Source organism: Leptinotarsa decemlineata, unplaced genomic scaffold (assembly GCF_025532065.1).
Source record: "Leptinotarsa decemlineata unplaced genomic scaffold, Ldec_3_MD MMD2_P_RNA_scaffold_12, whole genome shotgun sequence".
Lineage (NCBI taxonomy): Eukaryota > Metazoa > Arthropoda > Insecta > Coleoptera > Chrysomelidae > Leptinotarsa > Leptinotarsa decemlineata.
This window is the reverse complement of record NW_027412526.1, coordinates 5,533,165-5,561,022: the sequence shown is the minus strand read 5'-3', so window position 1 is coordinate 5,561,022 and position 27,858 is coordinate 5,533,165. Positions and strand designations below refer to the sequence as shown.

Below are 27,858 nucleotides of genomic sequence, written 5' to 3'. Positions count from 1 at the left end.
TTCATGTTTCTTTCGATAAGAGGTGTTTTTAAAGTATGATGTAACTGAAAACTCACACGATTATAAAACCAAGCAAGGTAACTGGTACTAAGAAAAAACATGTTGGTTATCCAATTTAACTTGTTTGATAGTTCATAAAATATACATATTCAGTTCAATATATATGACAATTCATCTGAAATATAAAGGTATTTTCAGTGCTTTTATAGGCTTCATACATCAGAGTTGTGCCACTTCATACAAATACGCTCCAAGAAGTTTTGCCTGAAACAAAAAGCCATCAAATAATCAAATATTACTGTTTTTTTGGTGCATAAAATCAGAACGTCCAGAAACATTGGCAGTATTGACAATTTTGACAAGTATATCGACAAATATTCTTGGTTTCATGTTCCCCAACTCCTCCATTCAAAAGATTCAGTCGTTTGAGAAGAAATGAAAACTAACAACTGGAAGAGCCTAAGAATATTGGAAGTGGTCATTCCAGGATAGGGATAATAGCAAAAACGCAACTATCAACAAAGGTTTTCCAAGTTCGGTAAATATGAAAAATTATTCACAAAAAAAGGTAACTGAACAATTAAACTAAAACATTTATGTTAGGAAGTGTATGCCATGCTATCCTTAAGAACTCAGAATGTAAAAGAACAGTCAACTCTGATAACAAGCCATGGTGAGAGGGAAAGTGGCAATTTTTTGGCCAAAAACAACATCATAATAATGCCTCAGCCACCGTATTCACCAGATTTGTCCCTATGCGATTTTTTCTGTTTCCAAGATTGAAGAGACGCATGAAAGGACGACGTTTTGAGACGATTTAGGAGATAAAACCAAATTGCTGAGAGAGATGACGATTGAGGAAATAAGAACCGAATTGCTGAGAGCTCAAAGACATACCTAAAAGTGCATATCAGAACTGCTTCGTGTATTGGAAAAAATAATTTGACACGAGTGTATTATATCTGAGGAGGGCTACTTTGAGAGAAATTAAAATTCCCCCCTTTTCAAAGAATTTTCAATGGGTACTTTCTCTTTTGATCCCTCATATAAATCTCACAATGCCCAAGGGAACTAATTCATAACAAAAAGTAACAAGTATGATGAAAATTGTAAGTAAATTATTTTGAGATGAATAATTTTTTGGACCCAACGATAAAGTTTGACTGAAATGTTGAATTATACAATTTGAAAATGATGATACAATAACAATGATCTTCGATTTCTGAATCATCATTAAAAAAGAACTTTTTTATTAGTCAGTGCCACTCGTCAATGCATCGACCTGAAGTCAATGATATTCCATAATTGAAAATCGAAATTCTTTCAGAGTATTTCGTTCCTCGTCCAAAGTTGGAGCGAACAACAAAAATGTCACTCCATCTAGTGGACGAGGTATTAACCAACTGCATATCCGAAATGTTCAACATTTAAAGTTAATTTCTTTGGATTTGTTTACTGCCAGTCTTCAAGCATAGTCCACTGACTAATAAGAAAGTTTTTCTTCCTTATTCAGAGGAATCGGGCAAATTTCGGATATGCAGTTAGTTAGTACCTCGTCCACTAGATGGAGTGACATTTTTGTTGTTCGCTTCAACTTAGGACGAGGAATGAAATACTCTGAAAGAATTTCGATTTTCAATTATGGAATATCATTGACTTTAGGTCGATAATGGCCACTATCTTGCACTGACGAGTGGCTAAGGAGCCCGAAACCGGTCTGCAAGTGTGCCCGTTCCAAAATTGAGGGTTGACTCTTTCAGTTGTAATGCCATTTGCATATGCAGGAAATTTTCTGTGAAGATTCCTGCACTGACGCTTGTCAGATATAATCCAACGCCCTTCGTGGTATTAGCCAGGGGAGTAGTTGTTTTCTGATAGGCGTCAGTCCTACTGTGTAGGTACATCCGAGACGGGCTGGAACATTCAAAGTTCATTTCTTTAGAAGACAAGACGTTTTGAAGGCAACCATACAGAAACCTTGTTTGAACCATGGTTTCATAAAAAAATATGCCACACACATATTCCCAATAAAACCTCAGTAAATTCAGCAGGTAGAATCATAAGTCTGAGATAGTAATTTCACAGCAATTGAAAAAAAATTAGGAATTTGGAACAATTGATTGACGAATCTGAAAAAAAGGGGCAAAATTCTTATAAAAAAAATCCAAATTTTGTATATCCAATTGCTCAAATGAATATTATATGAAAATGTACTCACTCCTTGAATGTAGTTAACTACATTGATTTTTTCGTTTTGCGAATGAGCCCCATCGTCTCCAGCCCCGACAGGAAGAAGAATAATGTTCTTTCCGGTCACCTCTTGGAATGTCAGAGTGATCGGAATGGAACCGCCTTCACGGGTCAAATCCGGTTCGACTTTGTAAACATGCTTAGTGGCTTTGATCGCGGCACTATAATGAGGATGGGACGGATCTTCGGTCCAGGGAGATCCGCCGTCAGCCATCAACACCTGAAATTTATAGAAGGTTATCGACCAAACTAGTTATGAGCCACTGTTTCTTATATTCAGTCACTTTTAAAGTTATAAGGACATGAGATCTACAAAAATCTGATAAAAAAATCTAGATTTTTGGTGATCCCATGCAAAGTGAGTTTGAATTATATCAAGGTTACATACAGCGCCATCTGCCCGAGAATAGATCAAGCAATAATGTCGATATATCAAGGAGGTTACGTACAGTGCCATCTGCCCACGAATAGATCAAGAAATAATGTCGATAATTCTGTCAAATACAGATCCCGAGCTTGAGAGTTACAAACATACATACATACAGGTGAGGCTAATATAAAGCGTGTAATAATTAACATGATTTCAATGGATCTAGTGATGAATTAAACGAATTTAATAAAAAAGGAGGCATTTAAAAACATCATATCAGGCTATTTTGAGCATCTTCAAGCTGACTACATATTAAATAGTCTCAGAGCAGCTTTGATATAATCAGACCAGCTTCAATCTAGCTGGGCTGGAAAGTTCATACGCTAACACACAGACGGCGTTACTAGTATTAAATCCATATGATTTTTAGTTAGACCTAACCTTTAAAAGATACGCGTACAAATTTCACAGCTTTCGGACTATTAGTTTGTGTGATAGAGCATTTTGAGTGAAGAAAACGGATAAAAAGAATTGCTTTTTGGCGAAAAAAAAAGAATAATTGAAGCCAAGGCGTGGCTTGATAAAAATATTTCGGACTTTGCACCAGGAAAATCAACCGTTGAGAAGTAGTTTGGTAATTTTAAACGAGGTGAAATGAGCACCGATGACAATTCACGCTGTGGACGCCCCAAATAGGCTGTTGCCATCGACCGCAAAGTGAAGTTGATCGAGATTGCTGAGGTGAAGAAAAAGAAAGTTTCACGGTCACAAATCAATGAAAACGATGGCAAAATTGCATGAATTATACTTTGAATTGCTTTCACATCCACCGTATTCTCCAGATCTAGCTCCCAGCGACTTTTTCCTGTTCTCAGACCTCAAGAGGATCTTCGCCGAAAAGAAATTTAGCGCCAGTGAAGAGGTAATTGTCGAAACTGAGGCTAAAAACGAATAAAAAATTTGTATGACCGCTATGATCGTTGTATCGCCCTCGGAGGCAACTATATTGAATAATAAAATCTAAGTTTATCAATTCAGTCAGGCGGAAGGACTTCAGCAGATAGCCAGTTGAGCAGAATTATAATTTTGTTTAATAAACAACAATTTTTATTATTATTCAACCCAGTATACAAACTTTTCAACTCAACTGTTATTATCAATAATGAATCAGAAAAACTTGAAACTTTCAATTGCATGAATAGTGGGATTGGAAGATACAATTATATTTTGAGTTTCATTTTTATTCATAGTCAGTTCATCAGCAGCAAACCAAATATACGCTAATGTTTTACTATTTCTAATCATTAATTGTGACCTGCTAAAGTTTTGCTAGAGCGTAGCAAGATGTATCTTGCAAACAAGATACATCTTGCTGGTTTCATAAAACTACACGAATCATTAATATAGATCAGGAACCATAATGGACCTAAAGCAGTGCCTTGAGGAACACCATGCTTCATTTCTTGATAAGTTCTTTAAAATAGCATTCAGAATTTCATATACAGTGCTAGTCAAAAGTCCCCTCCCCCCCTCGTATCTTTGGAACGGGTATACTTATAATAATGAAATTTGGAGGGTGGAAATAAACGGATGTAGGCTTCTTAACTGGTCATAACAGGTGACGCAATAGTCATAAATGACGTCACAAGGCCACTGTGACCAAAAATTTTAAATGGGACCCTATGGCAAGTGACAGCTCGTTTGAAAGGTATTGAAAATACCTATTCAGTCATACCAATTTTGTTTGGGTTTCGGCTGATTTTGATTGATAAATTGAAGAAATACAAAAATTATTGTTTCACATTTAATTAATAAAGATTTTAAAGTACGCCTCTGGTTCATTGTCAAAAAGGTTGACGTGTTTGAATTATCTACTTGTCAAAAGTGTTTATACCTTGAAAATTTACCTAAGCTATTGTTTAACGAGACGTTTAAGTGTTTACATAGGCAAAATGGTACGTACTGTAGCCGACAAAGTAGCAGCTATCTTAATAATTGGTGAATGTAGAAACAATTTCCATGCAGCGGAACGACTGTTTAATGAGAGGTACCCCGATCGCCCTATATCGAGGGTTTATTTGAGGGAGCTTCTTCGGAAGTTTGAAGCATCAGGTAGTGTTCAAGATGCCAAACGATCTGGTCGACCAACAATTAGTGATGACAAAAAAATTGACATACTTGGAGAAATGGTAGTGAACCCTACTTCTTCCACAGCCCAAGTTGCGTCTATCTGTGAAGTCAGTCAAAGGACAGTACATAGGGTGTTGGCTAAAAACAAATTTCATCCATACAAATTAAAAATGGTGCACCAACTTTCAGATGATGACCCCGACCGAAGACTAGAATTCTGTGAAACTATGTCCGATAAAATGAACCAACAACCAGGCTACATACAGACAATTTGTTTTAGTGACGAAAGTACTTTCTTTCTCAATGGAAATGTTAACACTCAAAATGTGAGGTATTGGAGTGACACAAATCCTCACATCTTTCGTGAAAAACATACTCAATTTCCAGAAAAAGTAAATGTTTGGGCAGGTATTTTGGGAAACCACATAGTTGGGCCTCTTTTTCTCAATGCTAACTTAACCGGTGAATTATATCTGGAGATGTTACAAACTGATATTGAGGCGTTAATTCTTGAAATTCTAGAAGATAATCCAGATGAATTCGACAACTTGGAAATAACGTTTCAACAAGATGGTGCTCCTGCACACTATTACGGTGCAGTAACACCTTACCACAGTGTAGTTTGTGAAATTAGAAGAATTTCTCTCATGGCTGTAATGGTCCTACTTCGTAAGCATTTTTAAGGGTCATAAAAGTGTTTTTAATTGTGTAATTTGTATCAGTGGATTCGTTGAAGTGACTTCTTTGCGATGGTGTATGTTTGGTATGGAAGGGAGTTTTTATAGACTATGTAATCCCTTGCCGGTCAACCTTTCAGTGTGGTGAAAAAACGTATAACAGTTTCATTATCAGCAGCCAAAGAAGATCAAGAATTCGTGCTGCAAAAGAAAAACTCTTATCTTGTCAACTTTTTACAGACAAATAATAATTTGTTCTTTGTTGGTGATAAACAAAGTGGACAGGAACGGCTTTAATAATATTTTTAATAAAATATAAATTTATTTTGATAAACCTTGAGTAGAGGTAAAAACTAATAAACATGGCAAATTTCAATTTCAAATGCTGCAAACAAAAGACCGCACCATCATATTATGTTTGTATTAAATGCATTTCTATATTCCACAAAGCATGTGCCCTAAGAAATAGTCGAAAAGTGAGCTTTATTGAAAATCATAAAGTAATATGCTGTGAAACTGAAAACCTGTCATATAAGGATGAGATCTTGGAAGAAAAGTCATTGTTGGAAGAAAGTGTATTAAAATTGACACAGGAACAAGAAGTACAAAACACATATATAGAAAAGTTGAAGAAGGATGCCAAATTTTATATGGACGAAGCTTTAAATAATGAAAAGGAACTGAGTGAGCTGATAGAAAAACAAAAAAAACATATTTCTGAAGCAAAAGAACAAATAAAACAGCTTACAAGTAAATTAGAAGATGTTCGTAATGAAAATTCAAAATTACAGGAAGTTATTGGTGCTGCAAATGGCAAGCAAATGATAAACATTGGGTGTCAGACAATCCTCCCAAACAGGAAACAAATAGCATGTCAAACAGAACAAACACAAACAGAAAAAAAAGCTAGTGCAACACAATCACTTGAAGATGAAGATTTTTCAAAATACAAAGACCAGAGTACCCCAAGCATACGAAACGACATTCCTGTAATAAAGAGCAGGATGTTGATAGTTGCAGGTTCAAATGGGAAGGATTTAGCAAATATTGTATTAAGGCAATCAAATAAGTATGCCGTACAAGCAATAATAAAATCAAATGCCCCAGATGATGAACTCATAAAAACTGCTGTATACTATTCTTCTAGCTTTACAAGAAACGACATTGTGCTCATATGGACTAAAATCCTCCATCTTCAACTTATCGAGACATATATCGAGAAACTAATGCGGGTCAATCCATATCAAGTGATCAAAATTAAAAATAAAATTTTCCTTCATGTTTTTATTTCACTATAGTTTTTGGTTTAATGAATTATCACATAAAACAAAATAAAAATTTGGAGGAAAATTTTTTTTATCTCTTTTGGTTTTTCCAAAATTTTTCTCCAAAATTTGGAAAAAACTTATTTTTGCGTGTGTACAAATTTACGTTTTGATTAATATCTCTTGATTGGATTAAGATAGAAAGGTAAAATAAAAGCCATTCGGTTCAGAATTGAATTAGCTTTAATTTGATATACAACATGATAGTATTCAAAACATTTAATATTTTCAACTTAAAAACTCAAAATTTCAAAACCAAATTCAAAAAATGCATATGATTGAAAATTTTCAAAAAAATACTGTATATTCCTCATGTTATTACTAAGATGTACACAAAATTTTAGGTTGGGATCTTAATGGGATCATACCCAAAACTGAAATTGTTTATATTAAAACGCACAATGTTCAAGATTCAAGAGCAAATTCCAAAAAACGCATATGATGAAAAATTTTCTTTAAAAATACCATGAACTTCTGATACTATCTTTAGGTTGTGATCCAAATTTTAAGGTAGGATCATTATGGGATCATATTAAAGTAAATTAAAATACATCAGAGTCCAATGGTATAGATATGCGTAAATTAGTTTAGTTGAACAAATGTCAAAATTATGTAATGGCAATAAAAATTTAACAGTTTATAAAATTCGAATTTTACATGTAAACACTATAAATATAACAGGCGTACATATGAAATAGTTAATGACTATGTACCGGTACTGAATGAGCTGATGATTAGATGCTGGTGAATTGCAGTCTTGAAGTTAGGCTCTTTGTAGCTGCAACTGCTTCGTTTTGAGAAATCACATATGTCCTTCCTGTAGCTGTTTTGGGATTCACTTTAGTTAATATCTGGCTTATTTTCACTTTTTCCTGGCTTTGGATCTGGACAACACATTATTCCCTTCTCCTTAACGAGCGATTTAGCTTTTCGGGCCATCCTGTTACTGACACCGAACTCAGTTTCAACTTTTTTTACAGTCCAACTTTTAGGTAATGTTGTGAGGATCAAGAATTTTTCAGTATTTTTTGTAGTTTTCTGGAATTTTTCTTTTAATTGCACAATCATTTCCGAATCCGGATCAACTGGCTCATCATTCTCAGGGAAGCTTGTATCTCCTACCAACTCGTTAGTGAGCTTTTTAGTGACTTTTTCTACTTTTTTTCTGCAGTAACCAGGTGAGTGCAACCTTTTCTTTGTAATAGGCGATTCTTCAATAATTGAAAGAGATTTGTTTAAATATTCTAAAGACAAATCAGGGTCAGTAAAGTTTGGATCCATTATGGAAGATGATGGTTTATTTAACGCTACAGTATCTAAATAATTTTTTTCTCTTAATAGCTGCTTACGACAACTGTCACAAATTTTCATCCCTGGCCTTACCACACGATTTATTTCAAACATCCATCCTTGTACAGGTCTCAGACTTTTTATAACTTTATGATTAGATTTTTCAAATGGATTACAACAATAAATTGTTGTAAACCTTGTATCAGATTTGTTGTGTATCATTTCCATCTTAGGTGTGGCATTAATTAACAACTAATTAATTCATAGTTACTAATAATTATTAAGAATTAAAACTGTAAAACTTAATATTCACTTTACTTTCACAATCACAACTCACTCCTCACTAGTGCATAAGAATACTGACTGCTGTAACTGAAGTACAACTTGAATGGCAGAGAGTTCCTGTCTCTACAAGTTAACTTCATGTAGAGACATGAAAAGATCTCCCACACTCCTCTGACTCATCCCACATTGTTTTACAACAAACAAATAAATAATCACATTTATCAGTATTAAACAGTAAATTTGTTTTCTGTGGATCTGAAACTAAGGGCCTATTCTAAATAAAAATTAGTTTGTAATAAATGACATTGAACAAAAGTAATATTGCTGTAAAGATATTCAGATAATTTAAATTATGCAGACTGATTTTATATAAAAGTATAACACACTGTAATTAGGCCTAATGGTTAATAATATTTGATTACAATTAAAATCACCTATTAATAAAATCTGTTTAGTAACAAGCATTAAGAGTTCCATAAATCACAAAAAAGTCAAGTTTGATTTAAACAATCTTGAACACTGTGCGTTTTAATATAAACAATTTCAGTTTTGGATATGATTCCATTAAGATCCCAACCTGAAATTTTGTATACATCTTAGTAATAACATGAGGAATATACAGTATTTTTTTGAAAATTTTCAATCATATGCATTTTTTGGAATTTGGTTTTGAAATTTTGAGTTTAAATTGAAAATATTAAATGTTTTGAATACTATCATGTTGTATATCAAATTAAAGCTAATTCAATTCTAAACAGAATTTCTTTTATTTTACCATTCTATCTTAATCCAATCAAGAGATATTAATTAAAACGTAAATTCGTGTAAGTACGAAAACGTTTTTTTTTTTAACTTTGGAATAAGATTTTGAAAAAACTAAAAGAGATATATTTTTTTCTTTTTCATATTTAAGTTTCCTTTTCACCGGTGTAACTAATGTAACAATATCAACCCAGAAAAAAATTGTGAGGTAATTGGGATTTGATCACTTGATATGGATTGACCCATGCATACAAACCCTATAATCATCACTAGACCATACAGATACGACCAAATATATAAAAACCATGGAATATATATGGAAAACTTAGCATTCGTCAAGGCTGTGTTTAATAGAACCAATGAACTTGGGCTTGTTTTTGAATGTAATTCTGCACTAAGGAAGACAAATTATCACACAGATGGATTCACTATAAATAGGATTGGAAAGTGGTATCTGATGCAATCTCTACTTCGTCATATAGATAAGCACTTTACTCGGGTTAACAAGTTTATGAAGACATGCTGTGTATCTGTAGAAAAAGAAAATGAAGTAGTTCAAACGTACTCTAAATCAGATGCAGAAACAAACAACAAAAAATTTTCAGTGAATTTAGAAAACAATACTATTTCTGGTGATATTTTAGTGATGAACTCAAGTGTTGAGGGGACAAACAAACAAAAAAATTTTTTATACCCCAGACTATCACAGCTCAATCTGCAACAAATGTAAGAAAGGTTCTACTAAATAATATAAACGTTAGTAAAGATAGTGTGTGTCATGTAAATGTCCAGGGATTTTTTAACAACTATAGCTCTATCGAGGTTTTTGCTGATGAAAATAAATTGGATTTTTTATGTTTTTCTGAACACTGGATAACAAAAGATTATGGGTTAGTTTATTTGAGAGGCTATAAAGTAGGAGCAATTTATTGTCGGGAAAATCATGAACGAGGGGGTGTACTGATTTTAGTAAAAGAAAACACAAATTGTAATGAACTAGAGTCTATAAAAAAGTTATCTGTAGAGTGTCATGTAGAGATCTGTGCAATTTTCTATCGTAAAAATACAACTAAAGTCACTATCATAACCGCATACAGACCACCAAGTGGGGACCCTCGAGTTTTTTTAAATTGTCTATCGCAGGCATTAGCAATAGCGGAGTGCAGATCTAACTTTACTATATTGTGTGGAGATTTCAACATAAATTACCTAGCACCAGAAGATAGTAACACTAAACTGCTCAGTGACCTTTTCAAGTCTTACCAACTTAATATAAACTTTATAGGCCCCACTAGGATTTTTACAAATATAAATGGACACACAAGCCGAACATGCATTGACTACATGACATCTACCTATTCAGATCATTACTATGAATGCAAGTTAAAACAACCAAATATAGCAGACCATTTGTCACATATTCTTACATTTCAGATAAGTAAAAATCACGTTAAGGAAGAAAATAAAAAACAAATAGTTTATAAGCGTCAGTTAAATCCTGAAAATATAAATGAATTCAAAATAAGGCTAAATAGTATAATCTGGTTTCCTCAACTATATGATATGAAGATTGATGTCAGCTTTTCATATTTCTTGGAATCTGTTTCCTGGTGTTTTAATGTCTCATGCCCAGAAAGATGTCTCACTGTAAAAAATCATTCTAAAACCTGGGTTACAAATGATATTATCCAGAAGGGAAAACAATTGAGAGAAATGTTTAGAAATATCAAAGCTTCTAAGGAAGCAGATGCCAGAAGTTTAACTTTATATCAAAACAGTTTAAAAGAACATAAAAAAAACTTGAAAGAGGCTAAAATCAATTATTTCAACAACAAAATTCTGAATGCAGACAATAAGACCAAAGCAACATGGAACATTATAAATAATGAACTAGGAAGGAAGAGTAGATCATCGAACAAAATTATCAGTATTTTAAAAAATGATCAAGAAATTACAGACCTAAATGAAATAACAGAATTGTTTGCTTACAATTTCTCAAATGCTGCCAAATTTGCAACTGAAAAAAACTTTGGTCAAAATATGGCACTGCCTTGTACAGTCTCAAGGAATCACCATATAATTCATCCTTTCCAAAATGATCCTATAAGCGAATCTGAGGTGCTAAGCACACTGAAAATATTAAAAAATAAAAAGTCTACTGGATTGGATGAGTTGTCAATAGAAACAATAAAAAAAATAATCGATGTGGTGATTACCCCTTTGACTTATTTATTTAATCAGTCTTTTTTGCAAGGATACTTTCCCGAAGAATTCAAAAAGGCATTAGTAATACCTCTTTTCAAAAAAGGCGATCGCTCAGTAGTAGAAAATTATAGGCAAATCTCTTTGCTCTGCTCACTGTCTAAATTATTTGAAAAAATAGTCGCAAATAGGATTACGCATTATTTGGCAGAAAATAATATACTGTGCAAAGATCAACATGGATTCAGAAAGAGTAAATCAATTGAAACTGCAACATATCACTTACTGAATTATATCTACAAAGAAGTGGATTCGAATAATTTTGTAATGTCTTTATTTTTTGATCTAACAAAAGCGTTTGACACAGTGTCTCCTGAATTTCTAGTTGCAAAACTGACCCAACTTAGGTTCCCAAATAACTTGTTACAATGGATTGAATCTTACCTCAAAGGGCGTACCATGACTGTAAAATGTGAAAATGTTAGATCAAGGTGCAACGACGTTAAGCTTGGAGTGCCACAGGGGTCAGTGCTTGGACCATTGCTTTTTTTGTTGTATGCAAATGATTTGTCAGAATATCTGAAAGATTGCCACCTTACCATGTTTGCGGATGATACCACTATCACAGTTACAGGGGGAAATATTGATGTACTGCTTAGTAAGGTAAAATGCATAATCGATAGTTTTAGCTCCTGGTGTCAGCGAAACAGATTAATATTAAACTCCACAAAAACTGTAATAGTAAATTTCTATAATAGGAAAAATAATGTTCCAGATGACCTACAAACTATTGACGAAATAAAGATTAGTAGCGAAATAAAATTTTTAGGAACTTACTTGGATGAAAGCTTATCATGGGATCTGCAAATAAAAGATGTCTGCAACAAATTAAACAAGACATTCTTTGCTTTAAGGCAAATGAAATCATGCATGGACACAGCAGGTCTACTAGAAATCTATTTTGCTATGGCATATTCACATATATCCCTCAATATCATAGCATGGGGTTGCAGTAATGAATTCATCAGAGTATTCGTAGCACAAAAGCGCATTGTTAGACTAATTTTCAGCATTGAACACCGAGACAGCTGTAAACCAGTATTCGTTAGGGAAAAATTATTACCGGCTCCCTCCATATACATTCTTAAATGTATAGGATTTGCTAGATCTAACATCCATGAACTAGAAACAAACGCAACGGTGCACAGTTACAACACACGTCATGGTGATGTTTTGCGTATTCCAAGTCATAAGTCAAGGAAATATAAAAAGTCCCCTTTGTATAATGCCATAAATCTGTATAATAAATTACCAGAGCAGATCAAACAAATTACCTCTGATAAAGTGTTTCATGGTAGAGTAAAGCAATTGCTGCTGCAAAAATGTTACTATAGTTGTGATGAATTCCTGGAAGATGATTTCTGTTGAGCAATGATTTTACTAATTTTTTTTTTCCTCTTACTATTATTTAGTGTTATCTTCGACGCCTGTTCCATATTTTTACTAAGGAATTTATATACGTGTCTTGTCTATATATGTGTATGTATGTGTGTATGTTTATATATGTGGGTGTGTGTATGTGTGTATATATGCATATATGTATATATACATATATGATAAATGAAATACCTACCTATTTTATTCGTATCACACTGTTATTATGTTCTATATATATATATATTAATTTTAAGTTATTGACATACCATATGTACATACTGTACCTCAGTGGCAAATAAATAAATAAATAAATAAATAAATAAATAGATGAAGAATATCGTGGTAGATGGATTGGACGACGAGGTTCGATCGAATGGCCAGCTCGGTCACCGGACCTTACACCATTAGATTTTTTTCTATGGGGGTACTTGAAATCTAAGGTTTACGCTACAGCACCTGACAGTATTGCCATTCTGAAACAACGAATTGTTGAAGAATGTAGGGCAATTTCCGCTGACACACTGGGACAAGTATGACAAGAGTTTAGCAATAGGATGCATTACTGCCAGGAAGTAGATGGAGCACATTTTGAACACTTATTATAAGAACTGGTTCTTAAATCTTTATTAATTAAATGCGAAACTATAATTTTCGTATTTCTTCAATTTATCAATCAAAATCAGCCGAAACCCAAACAAAATTGGTATGACTGAATAGGTATTTTCAATACCTTTCAAACGAGCTGTCACTTGCCATAGGGTCCCATTTAAAATTTTTGGTCACAGTGGCCTTGTGACGTCATTTATGACTATTGCGTCACCTGTTATGACCAGTTAAGAAGCCTACATCCGTTTATTTCCACACTCCAAATTTCATTATTATAAGTATACCCGTTCAAAAGATACGAGGGGGGGAGGGGACTTTTGACTAGCACTGTATAAAGAATTTTGGAATTACATAAACAATAAAAAAAATATTACAAAATATCTAATAATTTCAGATATGAAGATGAAGTAATTTCTGATGACCAAGATATTGCTAATGCTTTTGCTGAATAGTTTCAATCAGTTTATAGTTATGATTCTCCAGGTGGTACCAATCTCTCTCTAGAGACAAACCTGCGAGAATTATGTATATCATCAATTTCCGAACAAGATATCTGTAAATCAGTTAGATCCCTGAAACCCAAAACATCAACTGGAGTTGACGGTATTCCATCTTACTTTTACAAAGGTTATATGGAAAACTTAATAAGACCTCTGAACATAATCCTCAATAGTGTTGTTGAAAGGAGTGTGTTTCCAAAACAGCTCAAAATGGGACGTATAATTCCTATCCATAAATCTGTCAATCAAAATCTCATAACAAACTATAGGACGATAACATTACTCCCCTCATTATGAAAAGTCTTAGAGATAGTCTTATATAACAGACTATTTGCCCATGTTGAAGACACCATCTGCAGAGAACAGCACGGTTTTGTTAATAAAAAATCGACTGAAACAAATCTCATGGTGTTCAGCAATAACTTAGCACTCTCGATAAATACTGGAAAACAAGTTGATGTAATCTACACAGCAAAAGCTAGCAAAAGCATTCGACAAAGTGAACCATGGAGTTCTCATCCCCAAATTGACGAAATTCTCAATGAATCTATCAATGATAACATTAGCGAAGTCATATCTATCAGATAGAGATCAATTTGTTGCTTTCAATAGAAAAAGGTCGACACTATTCAGAACAACCTCTGGCGTTCCTCAGGGATCAATTCTAGGCTTCTAGGCTTTTATTTATAATGTTCATTAACAATATAGGTGATTATATAAGACATTCCAAATTCCTGCTCTATGCAGATGATCTCAAACTATACCAAACCATCAACGATGAAAAATCAAATCAAATCAAATCAAAATATGCTTTATTACCCAAGATATAAACATCTTATTGAAAAGACAGCTGCTTTAGGCAAGCGAATGATCTAGTCATATGTCATCAAAGTCTTGATTTTTTTTGCTGTGATGAATTAGAAATAAGACAGTTGTTTGAAAAAAAAAGTGACATATAATATACCTGTTTTTATTAACGTTTCTCTTGTATGTAATTTTAGGTGTTTATTTACTCTGTATATTTTAAAAACCATATATTTTATGTACCATGACATTGACTGTATACATGTAATCGGGTGTAAACCTGTTTGGAATGCAGTTTAAATAAAATCTATCTATCTATATAAGATACTTTATTAAACACAGAAAGGCAATTCTCAAGGTTCAATCCTTGGGAAAATAGTTTTCATCATCAATTCATCATCAATATTAGGTGTAACAGCACAGACTTTTGTTGTAAAATGAAAAATGGTAAGAACCCTACTTTTTGCTCTTGCATTCTTTGATGGCTCGAAAGTAGCACTTAATATTATTACCATTACTGAAATTGTAGTATACCAAAGTTCAAATGAGCCTGGACATTATTTTTAAGTGCCCAAATAAAAGCTTACCTTCATTTTATTGGGGCTTCCTCTCTCTTTCCACTTTTTCTGTACATATTCGACGACATACTTCTCGATTTGATCAGGTTTTTGATTGGGAACGATTCTGATTGAGAATTTTCCGATGACCTTCTTCGGTATCACAGTCTTCTGTCCGGATTCACTGAAAGCGCCTTCTATTCCATGAAGAGACAGAGAAGGATATCTCCAACGGTGCATCAAAATCTGCTCCTTGTCTCCGTCGTGCATGAGTTTGTCACAGCCCACGTCTCGACGGTATTCTTCAGTGTCAAACACAATTTTCTTGTAGAGCTCGCGTTCTGCGGGAGTTATTGCAGCTACTTCGTTGTACAAACCCGTTATCAGAATCTTGCCATCTTTATCTACGAGGGTGTTCATCAGATAGATCAGGTCTGACATGGCTTCATGACTGAAAAGCATATTTATTGATCAATTTTTTTACACTAATAGTCAGAAACAGATAGATCAATATAAATTACAGCAATAACTGTCATTTATAAGTAAGTAGTCTTTATTGAATAGGAATAATCGTAATAAATACAAAGTTATAATTCTACAATTGATTATTAAATAAATACTACATCAAAACATAATACAATAAATGAATCCAGGTATGAATTTAGAATAAAATACATTATTAGCAATAAAAAAACTAAGATTGAGATAATACAAATATCAACACAATATACAAGTGTATATAATATATACACTTGTATATTACTTATTAATGAAAGAAAATTGGAAGTAACTGGTATATCTCTCAGCAAATTCAAAAACAATCTCTTAACTGCATGGTAGTATTATGATATGTATTTTATAATAACTTAAGTTGATGTAATGTAGTATATTACTTTATTATATAATTGTTAATTTTATTCTCAAATGGCGGTGATCCCGTAAAATAAATAAATAAATATCTGATTTCGACCTTTCTGTAAAGAAATATCGGCCAGAGCCGACGAGCGATTAAAACCCGCTTCAAGGAGCATTGTGCACACATGAAATATGCTCTAGACAAGGACCACAGAATTGGTGAAAACAATCTGAAACTGATTAAGCATGTGCATGACACCAGGCTGCTCGATGCATGTGAGAGTCTAGGAAGAGAATAATTACAAAGAACTTGCAGGTAGTTAATTACCGAGAAATTCCATATTGGACTTCAGGTATACAACCTCAGGTAACAAATTTTAGTATATAAGGACTAACCAGAGTAGACTAGATATCAATTTTCTCCTCCTGAGGATGCTAACTTTGTTGGCGAAACGCGCGACGATAAAATGAAATTCCTGGGGATAACATTAGATCCAAAGCTCACTTGGGAAACGCACGTGAACACAGTAACCACAAAACACATCAACTCATCAACATAACATCAAGGGGGCTCATGCTGAAATCACCCACAAGGACGAACACTGGTTTAAGAGAAAATTCAAAGAAGCCTCATATATCTGTCTGTTTAAAATCTGTTTTTCCGTTAACCAGCTGTCGCACCCCTACGAACGATAACCCTCGGAAGTCGAAACTTGTGCGAGCTAAGGATTAACGAGGTCTTACCTTTTAACGTGTGATTCCTAACATGCGTCCAACAACACATTTAGTCAAGCTAGCATAGTGGGGATAGGCGAAAGCACTCGAATGACCTATAAATAGTCAGATCTCGGAGGACTAAGTCCAGTTATCACCTGAAGACGATTGTGGATACTAACAATCGAAACGTCGAGAACTAACGTGACTTGGAATCTCTCCTCTTTTTATTTTTATTTTCTGTTTTCATTTCTTTATTTTCATTTATTCAATTGTTCTATTTTCACTTGTATTTTATTTTACTATTATTTCATTTCAGGTTTATTTTGGCTTGGCTTGGAATCTTCTAATTTTCATTTCTTGTTAATAATTTTTCAATTTTCATCTCGTGTCAATAGTTCAATTTTTTTATTTTTTGGTTGTTGTTTGCATTTTATTTCATTGTAATGTCTTGTAATTCTTGTTTAATATAATTTGTTATTTTTCAGCTCATCTTTTTAATTTGTACAGTTTCTTTTAGGGAGTTATGATCAATTTATATCATATTAGACAATGGAAGTCCAAACTAATGAAATGTATTATAAAATAACAGTAACAGAAATAATATATTTTACAATAAACACATATCTTGCAAGAAAGCAATGAAGTGCAGTCAAATATGAAATTGGTTTCAGAAAGTACATGTTAAAAACAAATTCAAGGGTAACACTAATTAGATTTTTCTTCAATTAATACTCAAATTTTATAACGGAATAGTACTTCTTTGTTTTCTCTGGAATTGAATTATATGTAATTATTTCATCCTGATATATCAACTCTTTTACAAAATTTGTTTGTATTATAATTTTTCACAGTAAATTGGTTTGTCTTGTGGCATGATTATGCACATGACTAATTCGAATAAAATTCAAGATTAATTTATTTGTATTAATTTCAACCGAATTAATGAAACAGCTGACTTTGGGTTATGAAGTGAATTCAAGTCCAATAAATGGTTTGGTTTATATAAGCTTAATTTTGATTCAAAACATGGTGATTCATAAATGCTTCTGATTATTTTGTTTTGTGAGATTTTCAGAGGTGTCATTATATATTTACTTGCTGTTCCCCAAACAGAAATGAGGTAGTGCAAATGTGAATGAATGAGACTAAAATATATATTTTTTTAATTTTATATGCATGAAGTTCTTGATCTCGTAAAAATTCCAATAAGATTAAATATTCTTTAAAATTTTTTTCAATATGTTTATTCCACGATAATGTATAAACCTAAAAATGTTGTTGTTTCTGTGTGTTTAATAGAATTATGATTAAATATTATGAAATTATGTGAAGTACTAATTAGTCTCAGGGAAATATTCATATATTAGCATTTGATGTATTGAATGCCGATATTTTTACAAGTGAAAAAAGAAGCACCAGAATTCATAAGTTAAGAAGAGATGAAGATCTCAGATTTTAATTTTCCCAAGATATGTTACACCTAGTACATTATCGTTTCGAGTACAAATGAATATGTAGCCTAATTACATCTCTGACAACATATAATTTTACCATTATTTTATCAAGTTCAACAGATAAGATAAAAATCACATGCGAACAATTATTCTATCGATATTGCCCCTTTGAAATTTGTACTTTCATTTTCTCGAGTACTTGTTGTATCTTAGGAAAACATGTATAGATATTTCAAATACTAGTTTTTATCCACAATATTTTATGAAATGTTGATTTGAGGGAGATACTGACTGAAAACGATTTTAATCTTATGTACTATACAATTTCTCAAATATTCTCTCATTAATGTTATACGTACGCACTTTGTGTACTCTATATTTCACCAAACAACATAACAGTAATTTTTTAACTTACTATGACAATTACTCAAATGATATGCAGCTACTTAAGCATACAGGTCGTTATTCATGGACATAACACAGATAGAAATTTCAAGACGGCACTAAAACAGTTTCTCAACACAAAATTTCATCACAACTCTGGTGATTGGTGATGATTAATATTATTATTTAAAGATTTACTAGATTAACAATTGAAGCATTCTTTCTGACATTGTTTTTCCACTTTGAAAGTTATGAGAATGAAAACTATCATTATTACCATCATCAAATGAGTCATCATAAGTTTTTGCAAAATTACCACTCTGAACGGTTATTTTTCTCAGTTTCGACAAATGTTTTTCATATTCTTTGATTTCCTAGAAAACCAAGTGTTACTTCTTGGATCAATATTTTTGTTTTCATTCTTCTTAACCACGATATCCTGTTTTTGTATTTTTCCGACTAAACAATTCGGTATCTTTACTATTTGGTATAATTTTTCTCACTGGTATTGAAATATGTTCTTCGACGTTATTCATTTTTCCCGAGATTTTGTTTCACATATTATTTCGGAGTTAGAGCCCAAAACGAGTTTGGACATTTAAAAACCAATACTTCTTATCCTCCTAACCATCTTACAAGTCAAAGCCAAATAAAAGTGTACCAATGACCCTACTTTGCAGAACGGAATTTTTTTATTTTCATATCTGGTCAACATGCCTGCAAGCCCATTCATTACTGTTTTTGTCAAGGACAGTTAATTCTCAATGATGTAGCCGTAATGCAAGCACTTTCGATTGCTCTTGCATCTTCATAGCTCTACTCAAACTGAACGTTTTATCTTCTTGTTTGTTCTTTTATACGGTTAGAACGTCTTGGTGCAGGTATTTGTCTTCTCTCATCCGGATGTCTCTTTAAATTTGCCTGTAATTGGATTACATCAGGCAAATGTGTTGGTGTTTCTCTAGATTCATTGTTTCTAGAAATGTGTATTGTTTTGTGGAGTATACTGAATGCTAGGTCTTCTTGTGTTTTCATTTTTATTTTTTCCTCGATGATCCATAAATTCAAGTCATAATTCACTTATCGAGGAACAAATACAAATCAAAACACAACAAGACCTAACATTCAATATACTCCACAAAACAATACACATTCCTAGAAACAATTAACCTAGAGAAACATCAACACAAAGGATATTACCTGATGTAACCTAAGCACAGGCAAATTTAAAGAGACATCCGGATGAAAGGAGAGAACAAGTACCTGCACTAAGACATTCTAACCGTATAAAAGAACAAACAAGAAGATAAAACGTTCATTTTTATCTTCATTAACCAATAATCAGAAGAGCATACAACAAAACCAACTCTGCTTGAATTAATACACGTCTTCAAAATGAATAAGAAATGATGAATAAATAGATACTTACACAGTTCCCCCAAAAACTCCACTATGCAAGTCCTTAACCGCACATTCAACCTCTATGAAGAAGTAGCAGACCCCTCTCAGGCCATACGTCAAGCAAGGCTTAGTGGTACCCAACCAGTAGTTATCAGAAATACAAACGTAATCCACGTCAGCCAGAAACTTCTGTTTTTCCGCAACGAGCAGCTCCTCCAATCCAACACTGCCACTTTCCTCCATCCCCTCGAAGACAAACTTGATGTTGACTGGAACTTCCTGTCCGGTCTCTTGGAAAGCCTCGATTGCATTCAACCAGCACAGGACTGGCCCCTTGTCGTCGGAAGAGCCTCTACCGAAGAGTTTTCCATTTCTTTCTGTCAATTCGAAGGGCTCAGAGTCCCACCCGTCTTCCTTGTAGGCAGGCTGCACGTCTAAATGACCGTATGCCAGGACAGTCTTCTTTTTGGGGTCGTTGCCTAGAGTTGCGAATAATACTGGAGGTAAGGGCAAAGTCGTTCCGTCGGGTAGTGTTTGACTTCCTATGTCGCGAATGTCAGTGGTGAGGCCCAGTTTTTTCAGTTGTTTCGCAGTGTGCTCCACCATTTTGCGAATTTCCCCTCTCTTGTGGGCCCATGCTGATACTGATTCAATTGCTACTGCTTCCTTGAGGTTCTCTATGAATTTTTGCTTGTTGTCTTCTACATATCTGGAATCAAATATTTCATTACATTTAAGAAATATGATAGAAATGACTGATCCTTGATGGAAATCCATTGTACCGTATTCAAAAAAACACTTTGACAGTCTACAAAACCGTGACACGTATTTCGTTATACAATAGCATCCTCAGGAGTCACAATGATGACTAAACAAATTCTGTGGCATGCTTTTACAGTAATTTTGATCCTAATGATTATTACTACCTGACAAATTTCTACATGATAAATTCATTACCCAAAATATTTACCTTTCTAGGAATAATTCATTTAACTGGAGAATAATGAATATAAGTTTTACCCCAGACCTCATTTAATCTTTAAGATCTATCCTAATTACCAATTTCCTTATTGCAAGCATTGCAATTCAAATCTATTTGATCATTGAGCAATGATCCCTAATTCTTAAATTTATTGATTCCCAAGCATTCCAAAAGGTTGAGTCTTCAACCTTTCTCTTCCAGATGCAATACGTCATAATTGTGATTGGACTTGTGCCCCTGTCAAAAAAAGTTTTGCAAATGTTGAATTGCTCTTCTCGATAAAAAAACTTTTTCTATGCTCTTTTATTCTTTTGGAGAAAGTTCTTCCGGTTTGGCCAATATAAAATACAGGACAACAACTACTAACTACAATATAAAATGTAGGACAAGAACTACTAAAGATAAAACTGGAGTTTTACTACAAACATATGTCATCATTCACTTTTTATACAAAGTGAAATCGAATAACAAACTACTAAATATTGAACCAATACAGAAAAGAGAATAATACTGAACTGGAGAAGTGAATTGGCGCTCGATAAAAGGTCATGAGTTTGATCCCAACCTTGACCAGATATTACATCTGACGGACTGAGAAAAGCCATTTTGCTTCCTAGGTGACTCAGGAAGTTATCAACATTGCCTTCCCAGAACACAAGGTTAATGACCAAGCAGTCGATGCCCTCGACACCCAAGAAAAAAAAGAATAACAAAGAGAACTGAATCTGTCGAGATAAATGAAGTCACTGACTTATCTTCAATTAGATCTAGTTCAAGGATTGTATTGTACAAACACACTGAAATACGTGGGATCTTGGGAACTCTCCTTTTATTACTTTGATAAATTATTTCTTGATGAGTCAATACCCCTCGTTAACAATTTTTAGATTTGATGTTCAAATTTTCATTTGTAAGTCACAAGTTGTAAAAAAAGTTGCTTATTTTTCATTTGTTATAACTGAAAACTATATGAATTTTGCTAGTGAAAAGCAATGATCCAACTGCTTACTAATGAGACAGGAGTAGTAGAGTGAATTCATTTAAGATATCTATTATATACAGGTGCACTGAAAATTAATGATTAACCACTTACGATTTCTTATGAATTGCGACTTAAGATTGGGTGCATGAATCCACCTTGGAAAAGTTCCATGATCAGCTATTAGTTCTACTTAAGAAAACAATGCAAAATATGTGACAAGTGGTGAGCTTACCAACACTTTTAGAAGGGATGACTAATGAAAATTAGTTGACGATAATAACAGATGGAAATCTGAAACTTTTTATATGACTTACTTTTCCTTTAACCAACTCTTTGGTATACCATACCATATATTAGGTAAATTACATGAATTTGATCTTTATTTTATACATATTATATAGCCTCACTTTTCCCCACTGCTGTATTGTGTTTTGGATAAGTTATTTTGTTCATTCTTTCAACAAAATTTTCACCTGATACGCCCCCAAAATGAACAATGTTCAACATTATTCTATCAAATACAACTTACTTAAATAACTTTACTAAAGGTTCCGGAATTGACATGATGACACGTTACTTCTCCACTAGAACAATACGAAATAAATTAACTGTAGTGTTCCTCGCAACTCTCTTCACTTCACAACTGAAAGAAGAGACGCTTATAATAAATTAAATGGAAGTAATCGGAAACCCCCGTTTTATATCATATTACTATTCAATAACAAAGCAAACACTCTTGTTTGGTTATTTAATCTAATCAGGGAGTTGTTCAAATGTTTAGTCAGATTTGTAACAAATATTTTTGATATTCAAATAAATGAGCACCATCTCATAAAAGAACGTTGAACTGATATCCATCCATAAAAAAAAAGAAGAAAACCTTAGATTAAAAGAATCTGAATGCGATTATAAAGTGTAATAAGAATATAGAAATCCACTAAGGGCATCTACGTCATGGTGTTTTATGTGTTGCATATATCCAATATATTGTTGTTACTTTCATGATAGGTTTGATGAGTTGGATATATAGATCAGATAATGCGAACGAAATGCAAACGCAGATCATTCCGTTAATTATAAAGTCCCTTATTAACGTGCATTCATTTATAGCAGCGATAAAAATTCAACCTGCTAGATAGAATCTCTGGAAATCAGTGAATGAAAATATTCAAATTTACTTTCAAACGACCAAAAGTCAGTTATTCATTCACTATCATTGAACTTGTTCTCATAAAACGTCCAATAACTCATTTACGTATCTACTGTTTTTATAGAAATATTATTGTACTGATTTGTGCTTTCTAAATCTACCTGTCTTGCCAGAATTTATCATTTATCTAATTAGGTTTTAAGGTTAAATGTCATAATTGTACCTGTTTTACCAGATTTAATCATTTATGTAATTTTTATCATTACATACTATTATATAAAAGTTTTCTAATAGTAAAACTTGTTCACAAAAAGGATGTGAAACTTTAATAACTTCTAATTATTATATGCGAGCGCTTTCGATAGAACGCTGTGCTATCATCTTCATGGCTCTACTCAAACTGAACGTTTTATCCTCTTGTTTATTCTTTTATATGATTAGAACGTCTTAGTGCAGGTATTTGTCTTCTCCTTTCATCCGGATGTTTCATTAAATTTGCCTGTATTTGGGTTACATCAGGTACAATCCGTTTAGGTTTTTGTTTTCTTCTTTTTCATAGCTGTAAAAGGAGTGTACAGCATGCAATGCTCGGACTGCAACAAATTCTATATCGGCCAAACCAAGAAAAAACTGATCCAAAAGTACGACGAGCACAAAAAAGCATACATAAACCCAATAACATATTAATCTAACCTCGCAACACACGCCATACAAAACAAACATAACTTTTCCCCACAAAAAAACATCAAACTCCTAAAATAAGTCAATTTTAGGTTTTCCCAGACATCTGGGAAAACCTAAACATCCATAAATTCAAAAGTCATAATTCATTTATCGAGGAATAAATACAAATCAATACACAAGACCTAACATTCAATATAGTACACAATACACATTCCTAGAAACAAAGAAGCGAAAGAAACACCAACACAAAGGATATTACTTGTTGTAACCCAAGTACAGGCAAATTTAAAGAGACATCCGGATGAAAGGAGAGGACAAATACCTGTACTAAGGCGTTCTAACCGCATAAAAGAACAAACAAGAAGATAAAACGTTCAGTTTGAGTAGAGCCATGAAGGTGACAGCATACCCTGCTATCGAAAGCGCTCGCATGTAATAATTAGAAGTTAATAAAGCTTCAAACCCTTTTACGTGGATGTGAGATCGATAGGATGGTCGCCTAGTGGGTTGACTGGGTGGTTAGTTTCACTCACTCAATCCATCGCTGTGTGAATCGGTGGTTCAAACCGCAAGGTCGGACGATCAATTTTCACTTCCTATCGCCCAACCCGTGTTAGGAATCACACGTTAAAAGGTGAGAACTCGTGATACTTAATGGACATTTTCTATTAAAAGTGTGAAAAACGACTGCTTGATTAAAGCTATGAATGACAATGTAGCTCGTTGGTTTTCATCCATTTTATAGTGCTCCCAAGGACAGTCTGTTCTTGTAACGTCAGACCGCTGCCGTTTTCGAAAAGGTCAACTTCTTTGGGAACAATCCTTCGAACAAAACAATGAGAAAATCCTACTACTTTTCTTCTGGAGGTGATGGCATTTTTTTCAGGAACTCGGGTTCTCGTCAATGACAAGTAAAGACGGTCAAGGTTTTTTTGTTCACTTGTGCCAGTCACTTCATAAGGTTGAACTTTTTGATTGCCATTTTAATAGTTGACAATAAAGTTTTTCCTCAGCATACGGCTGGTGTCGTAACATAATGAGAAAACATATTGTGTGTTCGAAAAGTTTCAGTATGAGCTAATACCTCCGACGCCGGTGAAGATAGAAAAACAAAATTTCGGCAATACATATGTACAGGGTGTCCCAATTCGAGAGTGACCATTGAGATCTCGGAAACGTGAGAAATACAGGGACGGTTAAATTATGGCAAAGTTGCCTAATCTGGTACTCTTCTAAATGATGTTTTGAAATCTGGAAAATTCCGAATAATTCAGTCTGAGTATTGGTACATTCTGTTTGAAATCTGTTTTCTGGTTAACGGAACGACAGCTGTTCAACGGAACGACAACTCTCAAAAGTCGAAACTTGTGCGAGCTAAGGTCTAACGAGGCCTTACCTTTCAACGTGTGATTTCTAGCATGGAATGTTTCTTCCTCGCTTGGGGCTTTGGTCACGAGATGGAGCTGTTATTATCAATATTTCTTTTAGACGAAGATTTGATACATGCGGCCAAGTCTTGCTCAAATCAATCGAGTCCCAAGCCCATTGCTGTTTGGGACGGATCTTTTCCATCACTGGCAACCTTGATAGTCTGAAACATCGAAGAAAGGTGGGGATTTGTCTCTCTTCTATAGATACTTCCACGAGAAGTGTTCAAGTGACTTGGCACATTTGATTCCACCAAGAGCGGTACATATCAGAAATACGCGATGGACTGTGGCTGTGGCTGTGACCCTTTCATTTAGAGAACTGCGTTTATGTGGAATACACTTCTTGAAATTTTTTTTCCAAATGCTTGTGCTTGTGTTTTGTCCTTAAAAAACTCCAGGTATTTTTTAACGTGTCAGACAATCAATGCCAAATTGATTGCTGTCGCGTATCTCATCAGAAGGTGATGTTAAGTCTGGCGACCTCGCTGGCCATTCAATATGTTCACGTCTACCAATCCATTGGTTCGTAAACATTTGGTCGAGATACCTTCGAACATCTGCAGCATAATGTGGAAGGGCACCATCCTGCTGAAACCATAAACTTTCATCAAAACTTCCAGGATTGATTCTACTGGGGAATAAATTAATTAAAGTAGGTACAAGACATCCCCTTAAAACTGAAGGTATGTTGGCCCGTCTAAAGTACCGTTGAAAAAGTCGGGTCCGGTGATCCTGTTTCTCATAATGCCAGTCCATACATTTACCTTTTGCGGGTATTGTGTATGATGCTCACGCATCCAGTGGGGGGTTTCTTTGGCCCAGTACCTACAATTCTGACGGTTGACGCCACTATTTAATGTGAAAATGGCTTCATCAGAAAAAATTATATTTTTTACGAGGAGACGGTCTCGGTGACAGTTATCTATCATGGCTTCACAAAATTCTATTCTTCTATCTGGATCATCCTTGTTTAATTCCTGTAGAAGATCGATTTTAAAGGGATGCCATTTTTCCAATTTTAATACTTTGTGTACACTTGTTTTACTGACATCGAAATCATGACTAACCTTACGAACAGAAGTGTGCACATTTTCTTCAAAATCAAGTAGAACATCTAGTTTTGTATCATCATTTACAGAACGACGACCTGATTTGCGTGCATTTTCAACTGTACCAGCTTCTCGAATTTTTTTTTCAATCTTACTTACTGCTGACTGCGTTATGCATCATTAAATAAGTTACACAATTCCATCTGAGTTCGCGATCTGTCTCTATAGCCAATCATCATAAATATTTCAATTCTTTGCTTTACACTAAAATTCATTACTACTTGAAATTAATTCGAAGCAATACTACAGAAAATTAACGAATTAATACAACAACTACTGTCCTATTTAACAGTTACTGAACGTCAATCGAAATGATGACATTTCACAATAACAAAAAAAACTAGCCGTCTAGTTTTTTTAAATTAATAAGAAATACTTGTTAGCACGGTTACTGTCAACTATAGCAAGGACTACGGTTCGAACAATTAAAATAAAGTCATGTATTTATTACTGGATTACTTTCCCATTGTTAAATCAATCATTAGAAGAAATTATAAAATAATAAATTAATTTTTAATGTTGTATTTATTTTTATCGTTGTTTTGATAAAATCTGTATCCTTCATATTTCTACTTTTATTAGATATAATAAAATTAATTTTCTAAGCGCACATCTTTCAAATTCTGTCCGTTAGACCCCAAGTAACATACCTTTTCGGAATCTGCTCGTTACGGATTATCTAAAACTGACACCAAATACGGGGTGTTGTATTTAAAAAAATTACCGATGACGTCATCACATTAATATGGATCACCCTGTATAATGAAATTTTGTTGTAAAATGTAGAATATTAAAATTGAAAATCGACGTGTTTCAGGTTTTTGTAAAACGACTTTTGGTTTTGGAAATGTCGAATTTATTCCATACTTTGCGGACACACTGTATGTACTCATTCTAGATTCCTTTTTTTCCATTTTAGTGTTCCAATAAGAAGAAAGTGTTATATCAAATTGTGTTTCGCCACGTACAAACAGCTTTTGCTATTTCTGTGGCTTTTTCAACGTTTATTTGCTGAATGCATAATCATGTTTCTTGTAATTGTTTATTAAAAATGTGTGTATGTGAGTGGCGCATACGCATATCACTTAGTGAATAAACACGATTATTATTATTATTATTATTATATGTTCATGGGAACTTTTTTTCTTAAATCGACCTAACGAATCACCCTCTGAAGTTTCGTACCGTAGTTAGGAAACACCCTGTATAAAGGTCATCGCCAATCTTTCCAACACACTGATGACGAGCGCTTTCCAATGTAGGCACAAAGAAAGTAATTGAACAATTGTGTAACGCAAAAAAACAACAAAATGAAACGGTTATTATTTACGAGAACATCAATAAAAAAACGAAAAGTAGGCCATTTCTCTGGTAAAACACGCGACAACGAGGAAACGAAATTAAACAAACGACGTATGATATAACAACGCATATTATTATTGCAAAACGGACACAAAATTAATATCGCCGAGTTTCCTACATAAACGGACCTTGAGAGCCCCCACGATTGGACTC

At 33.7% G+C, this 27,858-nt stretch overlaps 1 protein-coding gene across 1 annotated transcript; it reads right to left on the bottom strand.

Annotated features, from left to right (window-relative positions):
- Positions 1 to 102: 102 nt before the first annotated feature.
- Cndp2 (Cytosolic non-specific dipeptidase 2) lies at positions 103 to 22,760 on the bottom strand. The gene is made up of 5 exons (XM_023172673.2): positions 22,500 to 22,760; positions 20,035 to 20,715; positions 15,226 to 15,646; positions 2,219 to 2,470; positions 103 to 264 (listed from the first exon to the last, which is right to left on the bottom strand). The coding sequence occupies exons 1-5, from the start codon at positions 22,532 to 22,534 to the stop codon at positions 220 to 222; spliced, it is 1,434 nt and encodes a 477-aa protein (XP_023028441.1). The 5' UTR covers positions 22,535 to 22,760; the 3' UTR covers positions 103 to 219.
- Positions 22,761 to 27,858: the final 5,098 nt, after the last annotated feature.

What these genes read in the sequence shown, in the direction of transcription:
- Cndp2 (XM_023172673.2), bottom strand. Translation starts at nt 22,534, where the DNA reads ATGTCAATTCCGGAACCTTTAGTAAAGTTATTTAA. An exon ending in CCTTTAGTAAAGTTATTTAA is followed by an intron (nt 20,716 to 22,499) that starts GTAAGTTGTATT and finishes ATTTGATTCCAG; the next exon opens with ATATGTAGAAGACAACAAGC. An exon ending in GGAGTTTTTGGGGGAACTGT is followed by an intron (nt 15,647 to 20,034) that starts GTAAGTATCTAT and finishes TATGCTTTTCAG; the next exon opens with TCATGAAGCCATGTCAGACC.